Source organism: Scatophagus argus, chromosome 23 (genome assembly GCF_020382885.2).
Source record: "Scatophagus argus isolate fScaArg1 chromosome 23, fScaArg1.pri, whole genome shotgun sequence".
Lineage (NCBI taxonomy): Eukaryota > Metazoa > Chordata > Actinopteri > Scatophagidae > Scatophagus > Scatophagus argus.
The window spans coordinates 705671-725822 of NC_058515.1; the positions used below are offsets into that span (position 1 = coordinate 705671).

Sequence of the window (20152 nt, forward strand, 5' to 3'; positions counted from 1 at the left end):
CTAATTGGTTTTGTAGATTATTTAATTTCATTTGCTCTTCTAAAGATAAGACTGTTTTTGACATAGTCTATTCATATCATATCATTTAAAAATGTTTTTAGCTTTAGAGATGTATTTGCTTATTTTAATGGCAACTTCTTTAATTTTAAATTTAAACCACTCCCATTTATTCAAGGGTGACATTTCAACAAGTTTTTGGTTTCACTACAAAACTCCTAATTGTCTAGAAGGCTGCTATTAAACTTCCATAAGTAGTTAGAGATAGGTTTAACCTTACCTAGTCAAAAAGAAACTGAAACAGCACAGTGCTCAATTAGGGGTGATGTTTTTATTTGATATTGAGGTTTTTCCTTCTACAACAATCAATTCAATTTCCATCCATCCATCCATCTTCTTCCGCTTTATCCGGGACCGGGTCGCGGGGGCAGCAGCTTGAGCAGGGATACCCAGACTTCCCTCTCCCCAGACACTTCCTCCAGCTCTTCCGGGTGGACCCCAAGGCGTTCCCAGGCCAGCTGAGTGACATAGTCCCTCCAGCGTGTCCTGGGTCTTCCTCGCAGCCTCCTCCCGGTGGGGCATGCCCGGAACACCTCCCCGGGAAGGTGTCCAGGGGGCATTCGGAACAAATGCCCGAGCCACCTCAACTGGCTCCTTTCGATGTGGAGGAGCAGCGGCTCTACTCCGAGCTCCTCCCGGGTGACAGAGCTCCTCACCCTATCTCTAAGGGAGCGCCCCGCCACCCTGCGGAGAAAGCTCATTTCAGCCGCTTGTATCCGAGATCTCGTTCTTTCGGTCATGACCCAAAGTTCATGACCATAGGTGAGGGTAGGAACGTAGATTGACTGGTAAATTGAGAGCTTCACCTTGCGGCTCAGCTCTCTCTTCACCACGACGGGCCGGTACAACGACCCCATTACTGCTGTCGCTGCACCAATCCGCCTGTCAATCTCATGCTCCCATCTTCCCTCACTCGTGAACAAGACCCCGAGATACTTAAACTCCTCCACTTGAGGCAGGAACTCTCCTCCAACCTGAAGGGGACAGACCACCTTTTTCCGGTCGAGAACCATGGCCTCGGATTTAGAGGTGCTGATTCTCATCCCAGCTGCTTCGCACTCGGCTGCGAACCTCCCCAGCGCACGCTGAAGGTCCTGGCCTGAAGAAGCCAACAGGACAACGTCATCCGCAAAAAGCAGAGATGAAATCCTGTGGTTCCCAAACCAGACACCCTCCGGCCCTGCCGGAGGCCAGCATGCACTGGGAACAGGTCCGACTTACTGCCGGCAATGCGGACCAAGCTCCTGCTCTGAGAGTACAGAGACCGCACAGCCCTTAGCAAAGGACCCCGGACCCCATACTCCCAGAGCACCTCCCACAGGATGCCACGGGGAACACGGTTGAATGCCTTCTCCAAGTCCACAAAACACATGTGGACCGGTTGGGCAAACTCCCATGAACCCTCAAGCACCCTGCGGAGGGTATAGAGCTGGTCCAGTGTTCCACGACCAGGACGAAAACCGCATTGTTCCTCTTGGATCCGAGGTTCGACTATCGGCCGGAGAGTGGTTTAAATCTCCAGTACCCTGGCATAGACTTTCCCGGGGAGGCTGAGGAGTGTGATCCCTCAATTCAATTTCCTTTAGTGATAAATTCGTTTAGGATTTTTTTTAGCTGGATGATGATTGCCCTCAGCATGTTGTTAGGGGCAGCTGCGCTGTTAAGTTTACCCTGGCGGTGGACTGTATCCACGGTGTCTCTCAGCCAGTCCACAGATAGAGGCACAACTCTTGTGAGTATCCCAATGACAATTTCTCTTGTGTTTAATTCCATCTTTTTCTGGTAAACCAGTTAGGCTCAAGTTCCATCTCCTTTTGTACCAAACCCAATCCTCCGTTGTGGTTTTAAGCGTGCTATATTCTTTTTGAAGCTCAACAATCTTTTTCTTGAGCAGAATAATTTTATGCTTGTTTCTCTTGTAGCTGTAGTAGTAGCTTCGATGCGCTTGTCAAGTCTTTTTAACAGTTCAGTCTGTTCATCCCATTTCCCAGTCAGAACCTGAACTGCATGGAGAATGGTGGCGTCGATATTTCCATTTTCCCCTTCATCTTCTTGGGGTTTGGGCTTTTAATTGGTGTATGAGTCAGGTTAATCTTACTTTTTTTGGAAGAATTCTCGTCAACTTCAATGTCACTGTCTTTATAAGGAAAGTTGTGTCCGCAGGGCAGTTAAGTTGTAGTCATGGTCTGCTATGCTAGCATCCACATTGTCCACTAAAAATGTCAAAAGAAAACTTAAAAAACTATAAATCTTCAGATAAACGGTCGGTAGTCGCAAGGTTAATTTCTAATGGAGGTTATGGGTTGTTGCGTAAAAGTTCACTATTTTAGGACAAAATTATATATTTTTTAACAGAGCCTGCAGAAAGTTACTTCTCCCTCCACCATCTTGGATCCTCTCTTCAGAAAATTGGAGTCAGGACAGGCTACAGGCTATGTTGTCTGTCTTTCGGGTGGAAGCTCAACACTGCCCCTAGAGGCCTGGACCACTTCTGTTGTATGACTGGATATGTGGCGTTTTCTTTTTGCATTTGTTTTTCTTTTTTGCAGCACGTTTCTGTTTATGCAGCCTAGAGACACTTTAAGAGCAACAGCATTTTATTGAAGATTTGCACAATACATTTTAACACATTGCTGGTTTACCCATTTATATGGATATGTTTATCTTACGTATTGAATATTTATAATTATATTCATTGTCCTTTTTTTTCAGGTCTGACATTGACTTTGTTGATGGGTGGTGTGTGGGCCACACAGCTGTACCTAGAGGAGAGGGACAGAGTATTAAATGTGTATATTTAATATGTGTTAATTGGTGAGAAATGAGGTAAGCTAAGCTGTATTGGGTTGCTCAGTGTGTGTACTCAGAAGATCAAAAAGTGTTGTGTACTCATCAGTGGTTGTGTCTTCAGGGTGTGCGGGCAAAAGGCTTCCCCAGGCAACGGACACCGATTTTATAGTTCCGGGGGATAACCAAGTGTGAATTGGTGTGGGGTGATGGATATGTGTGCAGTGTAGTACAACAAATGCAAGGTGATGTGTTTGTTTTTAGTAATAGTTGGTGTAAATGGATGTGTATAGGTTATGAAATATGTTTGTATGTGTATAAAGAAAGAAAAATGGTGGGTTACTTATGTTGGCTGGCAGTGGATCCCCGTGGGTGGAATCTTCCAGGGTCATTAGCTGAGACACACTATATATAAGCGCCATTTTAACAACATGGTGTGTTGCTGTTTGAATGATTCTGTGCTATAATAATAATAATTCCTGTATTTACTGTCACTCATTTTTCTATTTCTTTTCGTATATGATTTGTTGGTTTTATTTTTAAATGATTGTTAAGCACTTTGGAAACCTGTTTTTTGAAATGTGCTATATAAATAAAGTTATTATTATCATGATTATTATTATTATTATTACTATAAATGTGGAAAAACATCACCAATGGAGCATTTGTAGTACAGGTGAAGTTTGATGTTTTCTATCTTTATTTTTCACTTTCTGTTAGTGGAAACAGAGTTTATTGAAACATCTCTAAATGAGAGCTTCACCAATTTTCCACCTTAGTCCATCAGTTGTATAAATTGTATGAACAAGTATTGCCTGCACAGTGAACTATTTGCTCCAGTGATCTGGTCAAAGCCCAAACTGTCATGAAGCAGAGATGGTTTTGCACAAAGTGCTGTTTTGATCTTTTGATCTGTTTTGATCTTTATTGCCATTTTGAGGCAAGAAAGATCACAATGATACTCTGTGTTTATGTAAGGAATGATGTCAATCTGAGTGTTGGGTGGTGCTGGCCTTCACACTGTCCACTAATTCCTGATTATAGACACACTGAAAGGCATATACCATGGTCACAAAGCAAAAACAATTAAGAGGGTTGAACAGTGTACAGGATGTGAATTGATGGCTCATTTGGTGAGAGGAGGTGTAGGCTGTCTGCAGCTTGTGTGTTGCAGTCGCCATCCTTTGGAGAGGATGAGGCACTGAAAGATCGCACTATGGTGATGTTTAATTGTTTTAATGTCATTCATTTCTAATGTCCAGGTGTCTGCAGACTGCACAGTTTGAGCAACAGTGGTGCCAGTGGTAATCGGGCCACTGGGCGCTGGGACCCCCAAACTAGAAGAGTGGCTCCAGCAGATTGCAGGTACAACACTGGTGGTCTCTATCCAGAAGAGCAGTCCTAGAAACAGCTAAGATACTGCGCAGAACCCTCAAACTCCCAGGCCTCTGGTAGAGGACCCGAGCTTGAGGAAGACACACACACCACCCCAGAAGGGGGGAGAGAGGATGTTTTTTAATAGGCTACTTTATGTAGTGTGTGTTAGCTGTTGTTTCTCATTGGAATGGGTGTCACGTTAGCTAACAACAGCTGAAACATTCCTATCAAAGCTGACAGTAAGTGCTAGGATGAGTGTCGCTTTCAAAGTCAGCTCTGAACAGTAGTCTACAGAAAAATGCTAGTCTACAGAAATGCCCAGCCCCCTCCACCCATACTGCATTATGGTTGCTAAACATCTCAGTGAACTGTAGGAGATAATCAATCCATCTGTCAATTTAACTCTACATTTCTGACTGAAAGCAAAAGGCTTCATTTATACCCAATATGTTTTTCAGTCCAAGAAGAAACTTGTGTCAGCCAGCTTATATTTGAACAGCTCGGTGAATGACTGGACATTTAGAGAGCATTTACATTCTGTTGCGTTTCAGATCTCTATTCTACCCTGCACCTGTTCTGTTCCCATCAAAGCTGCAGTCAAAAAGTAACATCTGATTACCTTTCCCGATCAGGACAGAGGGACTGAAGACAGACGTGTCAGCACTGAACCAGCTTCCACTTATTATAAAAACATAAAAATTATCTTACATTGTAATGAAAAACTTCCATGAACTCTCATCAGTTTAGATTTACTGAACAGACTTGGGAATGAATTCCTACTAAAGTCCCACTGAACTATAACTTGATGTCTCTTTTATTGGATCAAATTCATGAATATATTTTGGGACACACTTCCTCAGGACGTGCATCATCTTTGCCATGAGAAAACTTCCAATCTGAACCTTCAATATCCAAAGCGTTCCACTTTAAAATCTGTCTGAGGCAGTGAAAATTTAAGACTTTAAAACTGCTGCCTGGATCCCCAAAGAGGATCAAATTAGTCATTTTCACGACAATCTGAGGAAAAAAAAAATAAGAAGGGTTCTGACAAGTTGAACTTTCTGTGTTTGGACAAAACTTCATCCAAATGTGTTAAGTGAAAATCCCAGGCTCAGTGGGAAACATATAACCTGCACAATCAGACTTTTATTGATATTAAAATAAACAAATAGCTTCCCTGAGACTATGGGTCTAAATCCGAGCAGGCCAGGTGAAGGGAAGTAGCAGTCAAGTGAAGTGGCAAATCGGGAAGCTCACAGCAACTGAGTCATCTCATCTCACACTAAAAAGTAGAATTACAGTACATTATGTACAGTATAATGATAAAAGCAAGCCCTTTATCATATTTATAGGATGAAGGTTTCCAAAACACATTTTGAGTCCAGAGAACAACTTTTGTAATTGATCATTACAATTCAAATCCTGTAAAATATTTTATACACATCATGCCACTTGCACCCTAAGGATGTTCATCTGTCACTTTACATAGGCTTGACATTTAGTTACAAATAACACTGCAGTCTTTAAAGGACAGTTCCCAACATCAGAAATACTTTTTCTCTTACCCGTAGTGCTGTTTATCCATCGATACTGTTTTGGTGTGACTTGTTGAGTTTTGGGGGTAGAGATGACTGCCTTCTCTTCCATATAAAAAAACTAGATGGTCCTTCACTTGTGGTGCTCAAAGAGCCAAGGAGATACATTTGAAAAACTCTCTTTCCAGTAATCATGACCTGGTCACTCAAGATAATCTGCAGACCTTTTGTTAGCAGCTTCATGAAGGAACTATCTATCAGCTGGATATGTAGGTAACTCTGCATTCAATTTGTCCTTGTAAGTTGTAACTCCAGACTTGGAGTGACAACAAATCCATTAAAGTAAAGTTGGATGTGTTCTATTGTCACAACATAGGACTGTTCGTTTGTAACGTTATTCAGCCATTGTTTTTATAGCAACATTGACTGATTACATGCAGTTGATAGACAACACATTATGCTCCAATTCATGCCTCACAAGACCATAGCTACATGCCTATAGGCAGCAGTGAGACAGTATCGTGTGTACTGCTTATTAAATTGGACACAAAAAATAAAAAAAGCACTAAATACATGCAAAACTACTGCTTTTATTTACAGTTGACGTTCTGGGCAGCCATCTTGGTTTGTATATTCAGTGTCCTCTAAGGACAACTGAGTTGACGAGTTGGAATTCCAACTTGGTTGGCGTTGGATTTGTCGTTTGAAAGTACAAATCTAATGCGATAAACAACTGTTTGCTAAAATGATAACATGCTAACACCATGTCAACTTAATAAAAGGTGATGATATGTCAGCGTTGTTTTCACAACTTGTTTTCACTTCCACCAAGTGACCAGGAAAGTAACAGTTATTGTAGGTTGAAGAAATCACATAACTGGGGCATGGAGGGATATTTCAGTTATGTTGTGTGTCTCAGACCAATCACAGGAAACAGCATGAAGTGTCTGCTCATCTGAACAATACATAAGCTGCTGTTATTTGTTAAGTTAGTACAGCCTCACCAAACTGGGAAAAATAACACAAACACATAGCAACAGTGCTGGATCTTTAGTTGTTTGCTGTACCTGACTCCTGAGCAGGTGCTGAGAGCCACCCAGGACTCTGGATGTCCTTTTACATGGCCATGGTAGAAACAGTGATCCTGAAAGAGAAAACAACTGGAATCAATACTTTATATTTTATCTGAAAGAAATCTTTAAAAAGCTATGATAATGTTTATGCAGATATGCATCTCCAGTGCCTCAAATGAATGGATCTGCTGGATCGACTTGCTTGTGTAAGTGTCCCTAAATCAGGCCACATTCTTCTTATTTCATGACTGCAGCTGCCAATAAATAAAAAAAGCACTCTTTCTGAACAATGAGTATGATGACTCAATAAAGATATGCAAAGCTCCTTACAGAGTGACAATGTTGATATAAAGGCTGCAGCTTTTAGCTCAAACATGCAGATGAGGATTTTGAATGAATTGACTATTTGCAACAAAAGAAACAGAGTTTGAAGAAATTTGATGCTTGGAGGTGTGATAGATGTATTTAAATTGAAAGGTGTTCAGCTGGAGCTGGAGTGGCTCACTGCTGGAGTCTCACACACACACACACACACACACACACACACACACACACACCAAAGGAATCTAAGGTTATACATCTCTATGTGATGCTGCTCTTTTTGGACCAAACCGGGTGGAGAAAGCACCTAGAAAATACCCTTTTAAATGCTTCTTTCTAGTAACTTTTAAGTGTGTACTATTATCCTGCACTGTGACTTCCACTGTAAGATACAAAACTCAACTCAACAACAAGGGAAGTAAGAAGCAAACCTCAACTCACATTACATATTAAAACACATGAAAATTTAAATTGTTTCTAGCAATAAAAATAAAGGGGAATAAAAATTGCTACCATACTGTTTTAATATAGTGTAGTGGTGAATGTGTGTAGGTATTGTTCAACCACAGCTGGGCTTTATTTGTTTGTATGTTTGTTTTATTTACACATATTTACACACATTTATTTATTTATACTCACATTCATATTCATTCATCTTTCTGAAAGAGTCATTTGGTCAATTATGTCATTATAATGCAAAGTTGGCTTTGTCAAAGAGGTCTTTGTTATGACAACTTGACATCAACCAAGACAATATAACATGCCATCAACACAGGCCTAATTATCATCTGCTATTTAGCTTTATGTCACATAATGTGAGGCTGGTTATGGATACTGGCAGTCACAAGACTATTATAAATGTGTCATGAATACGTTCCTTGAATACAATGGTACAATTTGGACTTAAAATGTAAGCTAATTAGCTTGATGGCAGCTAGCGCTCTAAAGCAGTTCTGTGGATGGGCCTAAAGACCTACTCTTTAAGTACAAAAGGGATTTATCACAACAAAGTGTAAATTGTGCCTGCATGTCAATTTTTGTCAAAAGACTGTCGACTCATCAGAGAGTAAAATGAGCACTTTGATTTAAACAGCAGCTGCAGCAGTGAATGCTCCGTTAGAGCCAACATTCACATCAATTGTCAGTAAGAACTCAGCAATTAGTCTGATTACATGTGGAGGATGTTATGTGGATGCAATCTACTGCTATCTGTGAGGGCCAGCAGTGCAGAAAACCACTGTCACATACAGAGACTGGATCCCATCTCCAGGCCAAGCTGTGTGACCAAAGTTGGTACATCAAATTAGTCTCAACCGCAAATTGAAGGAACTTTGTCCATCCATTCTCAGGACTCTTTTCTGAATTTTGAACCACAAAGGATGCAAGTTCAAATATGTGGTTTAACAGGACTATTGTCCCCCGCAGAGAGAGAATGTCATCTCAACCACTTCAGCAGACAGCTCTCAATGACTCCCTCTGAAAGAATTTATTTGGGCAACCTACCAAAACATTTGTTTCAATCCAATGTCTGCATGGAAACATAGTCAAATTTAAAACAAAATGTTTAATCTTCCCAAGGACGTACACAAACTCCCAGCCTTCAGGTTTGACTGCTGCAAATACATTTCTAGCATCCTGATTTTTCTGGCAAATGCTTTATTCATTACATTTTAAAAGACACATCAAATAGGAATCATTTGAAATTAGATTTGAGTCAATCCCAAACCCAAAGTCTTTACCCTGGTGGATTGTGGGATAAAAGCTTACTGAATCTTGTCCAATAAAGGAACTACCTGCCACTTCCTCACACTAGCTGCAGAGAGACTCACTGAACTAGAAGCATTCTTTGGTCTCCAGGAGTTCAATGCAAATAAAACCAACTTCCTCAGAGTTTTCTTTGAATTCAACTGACCAATTACCAGAAAATATCACTGCAAATTAATTGATTCTAAAATAAGTGCAGTGTGGGGAAGTATTTACTGGTGTGCATTCTGATGAAAGGGACAGAAAGACACTCTGCTCAGCGCAATGCTTCAATTTATCCTCTGAGGTCTGTACAAGGCTGGTGAGGCGAGACGGACAGGCTCTATGAATGACAATACAAGCAAAATAAACTCGAGAACATTCACGTCATGCGGACTGATCTTAACTTCAGGCAGGTGTTGCAACACAGAAAGCATGATTCATTAAACTGTTCTTTCTTTACGCTGATATCTTGTTTTTATTCTCATTAGAAGAATGCGTGTCCTTTGTGCAGGTCATGCCACCTATCTGTCACCAGTAAGACGAAGCAAAACAGAACAAACAAAACAGAAGCAAAACATTTTCTGTGTAGAAAGCTGTCAAAGCTCAATTTAAAAAAAATTGTGAATTGTTTTGCTGTTTGTTTGTTTTTTTATCGTATTGATTGATTGTATTTTATAACTAACTATTAACTACTTACAATCCTCTGTGATTGTTACACAATAAATCTGACAGCTTATTTCCAACATTCAACAACAACAATAAAAATAATATCTGAGAAAAAACACACACACACACACAAAAACCACGGAGTGACTAAGTTTAGATGTTCCAGCTCTTTTTATAATAGAAAACAGGCTACAAATGATTGAATCATCTAGAGACTTGTAGGAAGATTATTCTATTGTTCTGCAGCAGAATAAAGAAACGTTTTTACCTGTCAAATGCTTAAAATGAAGCAGGATAAAATTTGCTGAACTACATTTTGTTGAAGAGCTTCGGGTGCTTTTAGTCAGGGAAACATTTCCATAATCACAGGGGCACATTTTTGGAGCCTGACTGACAAATAGTTTGGGCTGAAAAATTCAAAATACAATAGCAGCTTACATCAGCTGCTAAGACGTGTGTCAGGTCATTATAAAACTGTCTCCATTATGGAGTTTGTCCACCAGTAACATATTCTGAAGTTAAATCTTAGCCTTAGATAATATGTGCACATATCATGTGGCTTATTTTAACCCAGCAGGAAGTATTTGTGCTATCCCAGCACTACAGAGCGTAGGACTGCAGCCACTTGTAATACCTCAAAAATGAGAAACACGGAGCTAGTAGCACCTACAAAACTAAACCAATAATTTTCTTTGTTACTTTCATTTGTTTGAAGAAGTTTTTCCTCATTTAACTAAGCATACTGTAAGTGTACATAATGAGGCACACAGCAGCACTGCAGCCAAAAGTGTGCTGAGGACAAAGGGATGATTTGGCCTCTGTGATGTAGCACTTAACAGATCAGCTGATCAAAGGGCCAGTCAGGGTGCTCAACCACCACTGATCATCAAAAACTGTTGAGATGTGAGACGTCTGCAAAGATCCTGATAACTCGAGTCTTTAAAGATGAAAATGAAGTTACTTCAGTGGGTGTTGCATGAAGAGGATTGTGATACCTCAAATATCTGGGTATTTATGCCCATTTGAAGAAAAATGATCAGATAAAGTTCCTGCGCTTAAAAAGATACTATCCAGTTTGTTTTTAGGTAAGTAAGGTCCTTTGAGAAAAGCAACAATTATTTTAATGTTTTCTGTCATAATTTGTGGCCTTTGCCTTGTTTGACTACAAGGTGATGGCCACGTTTTGTACTGAATGCATAATAACTTTCAAGAGTAACTTAGCACCAGGCCTCAGACCTGTTTGTAAAAATTAGGGAAGTGAGCTTTGACATCCAGTTTTACTATTAAGACATTATAGTGAAAATTTAATGGTCTTGCTCTAGTCATATTTCCTGTTTACGACTCTAGATTGTGCTAGTCTTCTTTTTGACCTTTTAAAATACAGATTGTCACCAATGTCATGTCTCTCTGATGAGGAAAGTCCAGGGTTAAAAGACAAATCAGGTACTGGTTATTCCTCAGTAAGATTAAATCTGTCACATTAAGCATCAGATGTTTTAAAATGAGATTTTCACCAGGATTTTTGGAATATATTGATGTCCCACATTTATTTTAGAATCAGAATCAGAAAAGACTTTATTGCCATGTAAGTGAAGAGGTTTCACATTACTAGGAATTTGTCTTGGTGATTGGTGCATACATAGAACATAACAGTAACATATAATTGAAGAATAAAATAAAATAAAAAATAAAAATAAAAATAAAGTAAAATAGAGTAAGGTAACACAAAATAAAATAAGTGAAATAAATATTTTTCTGGAGGTAGTTCAAAAGTAAGGTAGTGCAGGGTGGAGTATAGTGCAAGTGGGTGAGGTAGACAGTGCAAATGAACAGCAGGTGGACAGTGAATGAGCAAAATCAATTGCTAAGGTGCAGGGCAGCATGTTAGTCAGTTGGTTAGTTTAGGCTTCTGCATCTGCCAGAAACTTTATTTAAATCTGTTTGTGGTTTAAAGTCACAGCTTTTCTGGTCTGTATTATGAAGCTCCCCTTGTTACACAAAGTTCACCTAAATGCAATCTGGTGGCACACTGCATTGTACATTACACAAAATATTACTAAATGCTATATGTCTGTCACATATGTGTATGTATGTTAATGTGTTTTTACGGACACAGTACATCTGTCAGTGTGTATTAAAGTGTATGGAATTATATTGTACTATTGCATATATTTGTCACAACAGTTTTACACGGATTTACATATATTTGTATGTCCTTCTACTGAAGCTGTTTTCTGTGTGGTGCCATGCAAGTGTGTTAGTGTGTGTGTGTGTATTTAACATGTGTGTATTTAACATTTGAAAGTTCTATTTTCTTTAACACACTGTCAGCTGAAAAGCTACGTTTCCAAAAATTGCCCCCCACATCCTGTCTGACATGTGGCCGACAGCGTTAATAAAGTGCTTCATAATTAATGCATCACTTATGGCAGCAGCCTTGGGCCACATGACATCTCTTGTGTGGTCATAAGAAATATGATTAAAGACAAAATTCACTGTTCCACAGTGCAGCACTTCCGTCTACACTGATCAAAACACTTTTCTGTTATGAACCAGAACTATTCTATTCTTTTCTACCAAGCTACACTTTGGTTAGCAATATATTGCAGTTCCCAGAAAGCGTTTCAACAGACCCAAGAATAGTGATTCTCTGTAGGGACTTGGATAATTTGTTGGTTAACCAGAACCAACAGGCAACAACACAGCCCTTTTCTCAAGATGGAAAGTGAACCTGCCTCGGCTTATCCTATCTGTAGAGACAACATGCAACGGAAATGTTGGACAAAATTCCATTCCCTAATACAACACATTTTACTTTCCTTTTTAAATTTTAAACCATGTTATGTTATTAGTTGATATATGAAGATAAAGGGATGCTGATATACTGTGCAACTCTTCGCCCCTTTTCATGCAGAAACTCATGAAATAATGGGCTAGGAACACTGAAGCAGTGGTTGGTATCCTGAAGAAAAAACTTTTAAATTTGAAGTAGAAGAAATCTGACTTCCATCAGATATACTTAAAGCTGCTTCTTTGTACTTACAGTGTAATTGTTATTGGTCACAGTCACTGACTGCCCATCTTCTGTGTAGTAGGTCTCGGTAAAGTCTGGACCTAAAAGCTCCCTGGGAAGGAAAAAGAGGAGAGGAGAGAAACGATGCAGATGGTTACATAAGATTTAACTTTAATGATCCCTGTGTAATTTAGGTCTCGCATGGTAGCAGCAGCAGGTAGTAATAGAACAGAGAAAAATACTCGAGGACAGGACCACATAGAACATGTTTCTAGCGATGTAACATTGTACAGGCCTTTTCTAATGTCTTTCATTGACCGACATTTTACACAGCACCTTGACACTTCAGGAATCTTCCATTTCTTCCAATCGAATATCCATTTGTATCCATTGTATACCTACCTGGTTTTTAAAAGTTCTACTTCACACGGTTCTCAACATCTTAGCTATTATAAACTGCTCTCTATCCTCTGGAATATTTCCATTTCCCTTCAAACATGCTATTATTTTTTACAAAGTCTCAAATGACTCTCGCAACTGACATTGGTCTGTAGTGGATTTTAATCCTCCTGGATTTCTGTGCCGCATTTGACACTGTGGATCACAATGTTTTAATCAGCTGTTTGAAGCACACTGTTAGAGTCAGTGAAGTGGCAATAGAATGGTTCACCTCATACCTATCAAATAGGTCCTTTTCAGTCTAGCTGGGAAATGCATCTTCCATGTCCACTCCCCTTTCCTGTGGTGTGCCTGCGCAGTCACAATATTGATTTCCAATGTTTTGCTGACGACATTCAACTCTATGTAGCACTCACAACCAACAGCTCTGATGTCACACATATCCTATCCCCAACCTCAGTAATGTTACCTTATGTCCTCCTGTATTGGCACCTTATCAAAAAATGTTTGTGTTGAGGCCCGCAACTTTGGTGTCATCTTTGACTCCAATATCTCCTTTGATACACAAGTAGCCAAGGTTGTTCAATCCTGTTTATCACAGCTAAGAAAAGTTAAGAAAATCTATTCCTCTCCCCAACTCTGCTTTAAACTGTCATACATGCCCTTATCTCGTCCAGACTTGATTACTGTAATGCCCTTTACTCAGGTATCAGTAAACATAACATCTACAGACTACAGTCGATTCAGAACACCGCCGCCACTGGCTTTTAACTCATACCTGGAGAAGTGACCACATAACACCGGTTCTAACTGCCCTTCACTGACCTCCTGTGAATTTTAGAATTGAGTTTAAGATTTTACTGTTGGTTTTAAAGCTGTTAGTTCCCTCCCTCCCTCTTACACACAGGACCTTTTAATTCCATATGAGCCTGAACACAGCCTGAGATCCTCTGGCAAGGCCCTCTTGTCAGTCCCCAAATCCCGGCTAGTCACTAAGGGTGACCACGCCTTCACTGACCACGCCCCCAAACTCTGGAACTCCTTGCCAGAGGATCTCAGTGTCCTCTTTTAAAGCACTTCTTAAAACTCACTTTTATCGCTTGGCTTTTCTTAGTCATTAATTCTATTAACCTCAATTTGTTATTTATTTATTAATTTTATCTTAATCTTGTTTTATTTTATTTTATTGAATTTTACTGTATTTTATCTAATTAATCGTTGTTTGTCCTTTTTTGGTTTGCTAATTTTTCATTGTGAAGCACTTTGTAACTGTGAGTTTTGAAAAATGCTGTATAAATAAAGTTATTATTATTATTACTATTATTTAGAACATTTGCTTTTGGCATCCAGTCAGATTACAGTGCTGTTATAGCCACCATAATCAAATGAAAAAAAATCAAACAGACCAAGCTGGGGGATCGCTGTAGTTATATACCACGGTCCATAGCAGCAACTGCTTTGGTGCTGCTTATTTGGGATTACCAAGATTACCTGGTTTGTAATCTTGGTTTGGAGGCTATAAATTTGAATAGACAGGTCTTGTTACAAACTGGAAGTGGTGGCATTTTTCAGATAGGGAGAGCCTCATAAAAAAAAATGCTATTGATTGCATTATGGGAAATGTGGTATCCTGCATTTCAGAAATATGCCCCGTACAAGGGGATAAAAGTCAGGATGTCTTGGACTCATAATTTTTCAATAATTTTCTCTCCCTCTCTATCTCGCTAATGAAATCACGGGTGTATGCCTTTAAGTTGTTCTGAGCTAATGCCAGAAAGAGAAATGAAGCAATTTTAGACCTTAAGTCTAATATCAAGAATTATCCTTTGTTTAATTTTACAGACTCCAGGCATGTCAGTATGGCTGAGTAGTCACAGACCAAGGGTAAAGCAGTAAGCAGTGCCAAAACAGTTTGGTTTTACCCTGACCTTGAACTCTTGGCCAGTCTGTATGTTATTTGGTAGAAAAATGTCAGACACCAATCTGCTGCCAGTTAATTCTTCAAATTAAAGCAAATTAAATACTTGGAGCAACTGTATAGAATATGATCATTACTATGATGACTTTTATAATACTGCTTATGGAGTAAATTAAGTATTAGAATTAAACACTCTGCAATCAGTATAAGTGTTGAAATCACAATGTTTAACATGGTTAAAGCAGGCACTTAAGTTAAAAGGTCAAATGAATATCAATGACTCTTCCTGTATCTTAACATTAACTTGCAATTAACTTGCTGCAACAGACAGCAGTACCTTTACACACAGGTGTTCTTCATTATACATCACATTACACATGCACACACTTTTTTTTTATTGTTACATTTTGCATTTTGAGCTGCTACATGAACCAAAGTAGCAAGTGCAGTTGGGGACCCAGAATCTACAAAGTGCTTGTTGCTGCACTTGCACATTTAGTTAAAATAGGTATTATAAGACCGTTAGACCTTTACTGCTGTGTTGTCTAATTGGCTCTCTGTGCACGTTTAATTTCACTGATTGATTGCATGATTAAGAAATTAACCACCTGGTTGGAATGAAAACAGTAGGTGATCTCCACAACTGTGCTCCTGAGTACAAAACCAGAACACACTCTTTATAAGTATGCCTGCCAAAAACCAACCAGCTCATTCACTATTTCCATGCAAGCTCAGAGTAATAACAGCATTTCCTTAATGTGTGAGATCTCATTCTATTTCATACTACACTTGCCTACTGAATTTCTGCTTTGAAGAAAGTGCAAAGTCAGACAAAGCTTCAATGATATTCATAATTTCTTTCTTTGCTTGCTGACATCTCTGTATGATTTTTTTTTGATACTGCCAAGCTTGATTGCAAAAAGCATAATCTCCACCAAATTAAATGTTGGATCAGCAGGACTGAAGTCTTTCATGTTGATGGAGTTGGGCATTGATAACAAGAAGAGGCACATAAGAAAGAAAAATATCTCAATACTTTCATTGTGAATGTATCAAATTTGATTAATCTAGTAGTTACTTATCTCATGCAAATTCTTATCTGGTGCATACAAACTTTTCTTTATCTGCACTTGATGGATTGCAGAGTGCTACAAAAGAAAAGGAAAAAGAGATTATTGTTTGATGTCTCCGATAAGGTCACCTTATAACAAAAATGCATTGGCTCCATTTTACCCTGCAAGAGGAAAAGGTGACATTTGTCATGTCTGGGACAAAGGAGTCGGCTGTCAAATGCCAAGATGTCCCTGGACAAATGCTTTAGTGTTACAGATGTATGGATCACTGGCACCACGAGGTCTTGTGGCATTATACTGCCTCTGTGTGTGGCTGAATTACTGACCAGGCAAGAGAGACACTTTGGCAGCACATCCCTGAGCAGAAATGGGCAACTGGAAGATGGACATGAATAGATGAGTTCAATCACCATTTGGTCCTGGGGGCCCTATTGTATTATTCATTCAAGGAGATCGTAATGGAACGTAATCCAGCTTTCTCGCCCCTTTTACTGCAGACAATTTACTCCGCAATATAACAGGACTGTCTTACGTGGCAGTCTTCTCAAGTTAATTCGACTGAGGCTGGTGCACAGACAGCAGTGTGTGAAATTCAACTCCATCTCATTCAGGATAGTATTTACACAGCATTTTCATTAATGCAAGAAAGAAGAAAAAGCTGAGTGCTTTTCATGGCAGGTGACTTTTTCCGGAGGGAAGGATGATGTAGAGACAAAGATCACTGTCAAATATCACCTATGGCTTAATTAAAACCTGGCAAAAGGTATGATTAACTCTGAAAATCCCAGAAGTTTCGCAAAAATTTCCATCTAGCATGACCACATACTGTACATGACCTCTCATTTCTCTGGAGAAACACAACAGGAACTGTGTGATCAAGATAAAGAGCTGCAACTCCCACAACCCAAGCTAGCTTGAAGCTGTCAGGATTAGTCATGGCAAATCCGGTTCTGCCTACGGAGTTCTTCTGGATCACTCAATGTACTCACCCGACATACTTGAGTTCACCGAGTCACTTGAGTCAGTATCACCAAGAACCTACCAGTGAAACCCAACTCTGAAGTCGTCTTGGGTCATGCCAGGCTGAGTCCACGCAATTGAGAGCACAGGCAATATTGTCATCAGTATAAAAAGTATAAAAATGAACTCCCCTTTTTTCCCAGCTCCCAAGGAGTAACTAGTCCACAACAGAATGCAGTCCAAAACAAAGTGACTTTATTTTTCTTGCAATAAAACCTAAAAAAGGTCAAGGTGAGCATAGCCCAAAATAACAAACAAAAACAATCTAGTTATCTGCCAGAGCTAACTTCCCTTGTTCACAAAATACAACAAAAGAACATACAGTTCACTGACCTGAACTTTCTAGCCAGGAAACAGGAGAAAATGGAAAAAAAACATGAAAGGGTTTCCCACCCATACCGTTAGCTGCACTGCTTGCTAGCACAAGTCTATTTACAGTATTTAATAAAAAAACTTCAGCTCGACGGCTTCTACAGTTCACACATGGATCACAACCAGCTGGGTCACATTGGGAGTCAAGAAGAAAGTGGATCTCATAGCAGACATAGCAGACCGCGAGAGGTAGCGGGATCGTTGCCCGCATTCTCCAGTGGAGTTTGTTTGGGACAGTCGTGGATCAGCGGTTAGGGTGTCGGACCCGTAACCGGTGGATCGCTGGTTCGATTCCCCGTCCCGGTGTCCATGGCTGAGGTACCCTTGAGCAAGGTACCTAACCCCCACTGCTCCCCGGGCGCTGCACGCGGTCGCCCACTGCCCCGGGTTTGCTGTGTGTGTGTGCACGTCACTTGGGTGGGTTAAATGCAGAGAACAAATTTCGTTGGAGTGAGTTCCCTCCAATGACAAAATATGTCACTTTCATCTTTCATCTTTTCACGGACAGCGCCATTTTTAAAACTCGGCCAATTTACGCCCCCACCAATCAGCATTGACCTCCTGCAGCTCAAGAAACAGAAATGCACAAACAGCACCACCTCTGGGCAGGCAGGAGAATAACTTACAATACTCTAAATACTTATTATGACCCACGTTCGCTTCTAGCACTTCAACACATGGTGTTGTAACCACTAAAAGTGACAGATTTTTCTTCATTTCCTCTTTTAGATAAAATCCCTACCTCTGTACGGGAGGAAGTGTACAGACCTCACTCTGCCACATACCGCATTAAGCACTATCGTCTACCATGAATGCTCATTAAAAAAGTGCCAGTGGATGTGGAACAACTCATCAGCAGTCCTGATACTGAATAATTACACAAACAGACCCAGCCTTTTTCTCTCCCTCAGAGCATCAGCTGCAAAGTAACACAGTGTAGTTGGGGTCAAGCCACTGTGCTACTTCCAAGAATAAAAGTAATGTGTGCTCTTCCCGGCAGAAGGAAAGCAGACAAGCAGCTCGGCTTTGGTATACTGATAAAATCTGCTCTAATGAGCAGGCCGAGAGGATAAACAGCTGGACACAGCTGTGTGTGTGTGTGTGTGTGTACTGCAGAGGTGCTGTGTTTTTATACCCATGATCTTTTCTCCTTTTGGCTTCTGATTAGCAAGCAAAGTTTCTATACCTTAGTTAAATAAGCTTGGAGGGGTAAAACAAACAAAAGATAAATGTGAAAAAGTGAAAGAAGGGGTGTTACTGTCAGAGGTACATGTAAAACAAATGAAGTGGCTATTTCTCAGATCTTGTGCTGCCAACATGTTACTGCAAAAATCCCCCACAAGGATTTCAAATGCTGTTTTTTGTGTGATCGTTGAAGAACAATACTGCTTTTCAACAAAAAAAAAAAAAAACAGTAACTACAGGCATACTGAATGTCAGGGCTTGGTCAGGCTCTAATTAATCATTTATTTTAGTTAGAAAAATAGTAGAAATCAACACCCATTCAAATTTATTCAAGGCCAAGGTGAGGTCTTTAAAATGTTTCTCCGACAAGAAATGATATAAAACAAAGAAAAGCAGGCAATCTGTACAATCAGCTGTAATTAGCAGTGAATGTACAGATAGCAGCTGTAATTGAAATTGTATGCAAGTGTAAATAACCACAGAGCTTAACACTTTGGCACTTTTAGACACTGCTGTATCTGGACTTGTACCTATAACCCATAAATTGTTGAAAATGATTCCATTTACTCTCTACTACCACACTTACAACACTAATAGCACAGAAAACTCACAGAGCAACTGCATGTGTTGTAAATCATCTCATGTGGTGCTGCTAATCCAATTAAAATCTGTGTATCCCTGACCTGAGTAAGAAAGATCCACATACAGATAGATGAGAGGAAAGAGAAAACAGCTGGAGAAGAACACACAGTGAAAACAGAGCTTTTAATCACAAAGGGAGAGACTCTTTCGTGTTTATTCTTCCCACTGGCAATTCAAACCAGTGTGTCTCATACCTGAGGCCATGGCGATTATTAAAAGCAGCAGTGTAAAGTGCCACCACTAGCCGAAGCACAGAGCATCTTTTGAACAAACATAAACACTCAAATCTGAACTAAGGGTCAGTTTCATGTTGGGTCTGTATTCTTTGTTTGTGCCCCTTGCTCAGAATTAACAAGTAGCCTACTGGTGGCACATATCCATCAGCTGATCCCTGGATGGTTATGTTTAATTATTAATTAAATCTTTAATAATGAATTAAATTTCTTTTTTTGTGCAGAAATAAAAAAGAATCAATAAGCAGTAGTGATAAAAGCAGCAGTTTCATAAAGTCCTAACAACGCTATATGTTACTATTCAGTAATAAAGCTGTTGCATTGCTGAAAGTTACAATCCTTCAACTACACAAATCAGTCAAGGTTGTTTAAAAAATACATTTTTATTCAGTGCTGGATGCTGACCAAATATCACTTATTCGCTTAAAAACACATTGCCTGTGGGTGTTCACTCAGCGTGGTCTCATTTGAAACCAACAGGATGGGTGTAACACCACAAATCCTGCAGAAGATAGATCCACATGTCAACAGGCAGCAACACACACATCTCCCTTTTGTCACTTTGAAATGTGAGACAAACAGATTCCTACCATCACCAGATTTCATGAGCAAACACAACCCAATGCAACCAGCGTTCTAGCCGTCTAAACAAACACATCACATGAAAATGACTAATAGTTAATGACTAAAACATTCTGCAGTCTGAGAAGGTCTTATTTAACAGTCATGCCTAAG

General features: G+C 39.8%; 1 protein-coding gene across 1 annotated transcript in view; it reads right to left on the reverse strand.

Moving 5' to 3' along the window:
* adam19a (ADAM metallopeptidase domain 19a) overlaps positions 1–20152 on the reverse strand; it is a 166165-nt gene that overhangs the window by 51644 nt on the left and 94369 nt on the right. Inside the window, exons 4-5 of the mRNA XM_046381226.1 lie at positions 12606–12687; positions 6824–6900 (exon numbers count right to left, since the gene is read on the reverse strand). Coding sequence (XP_046237182.1) covers positions 6824–6900; positions 12606–12687 — 159 coding nt within the window. The remainder of the gene's footprint in view (positions 1–6823; positions 6901–12605; positions 12688–20152) is intronic.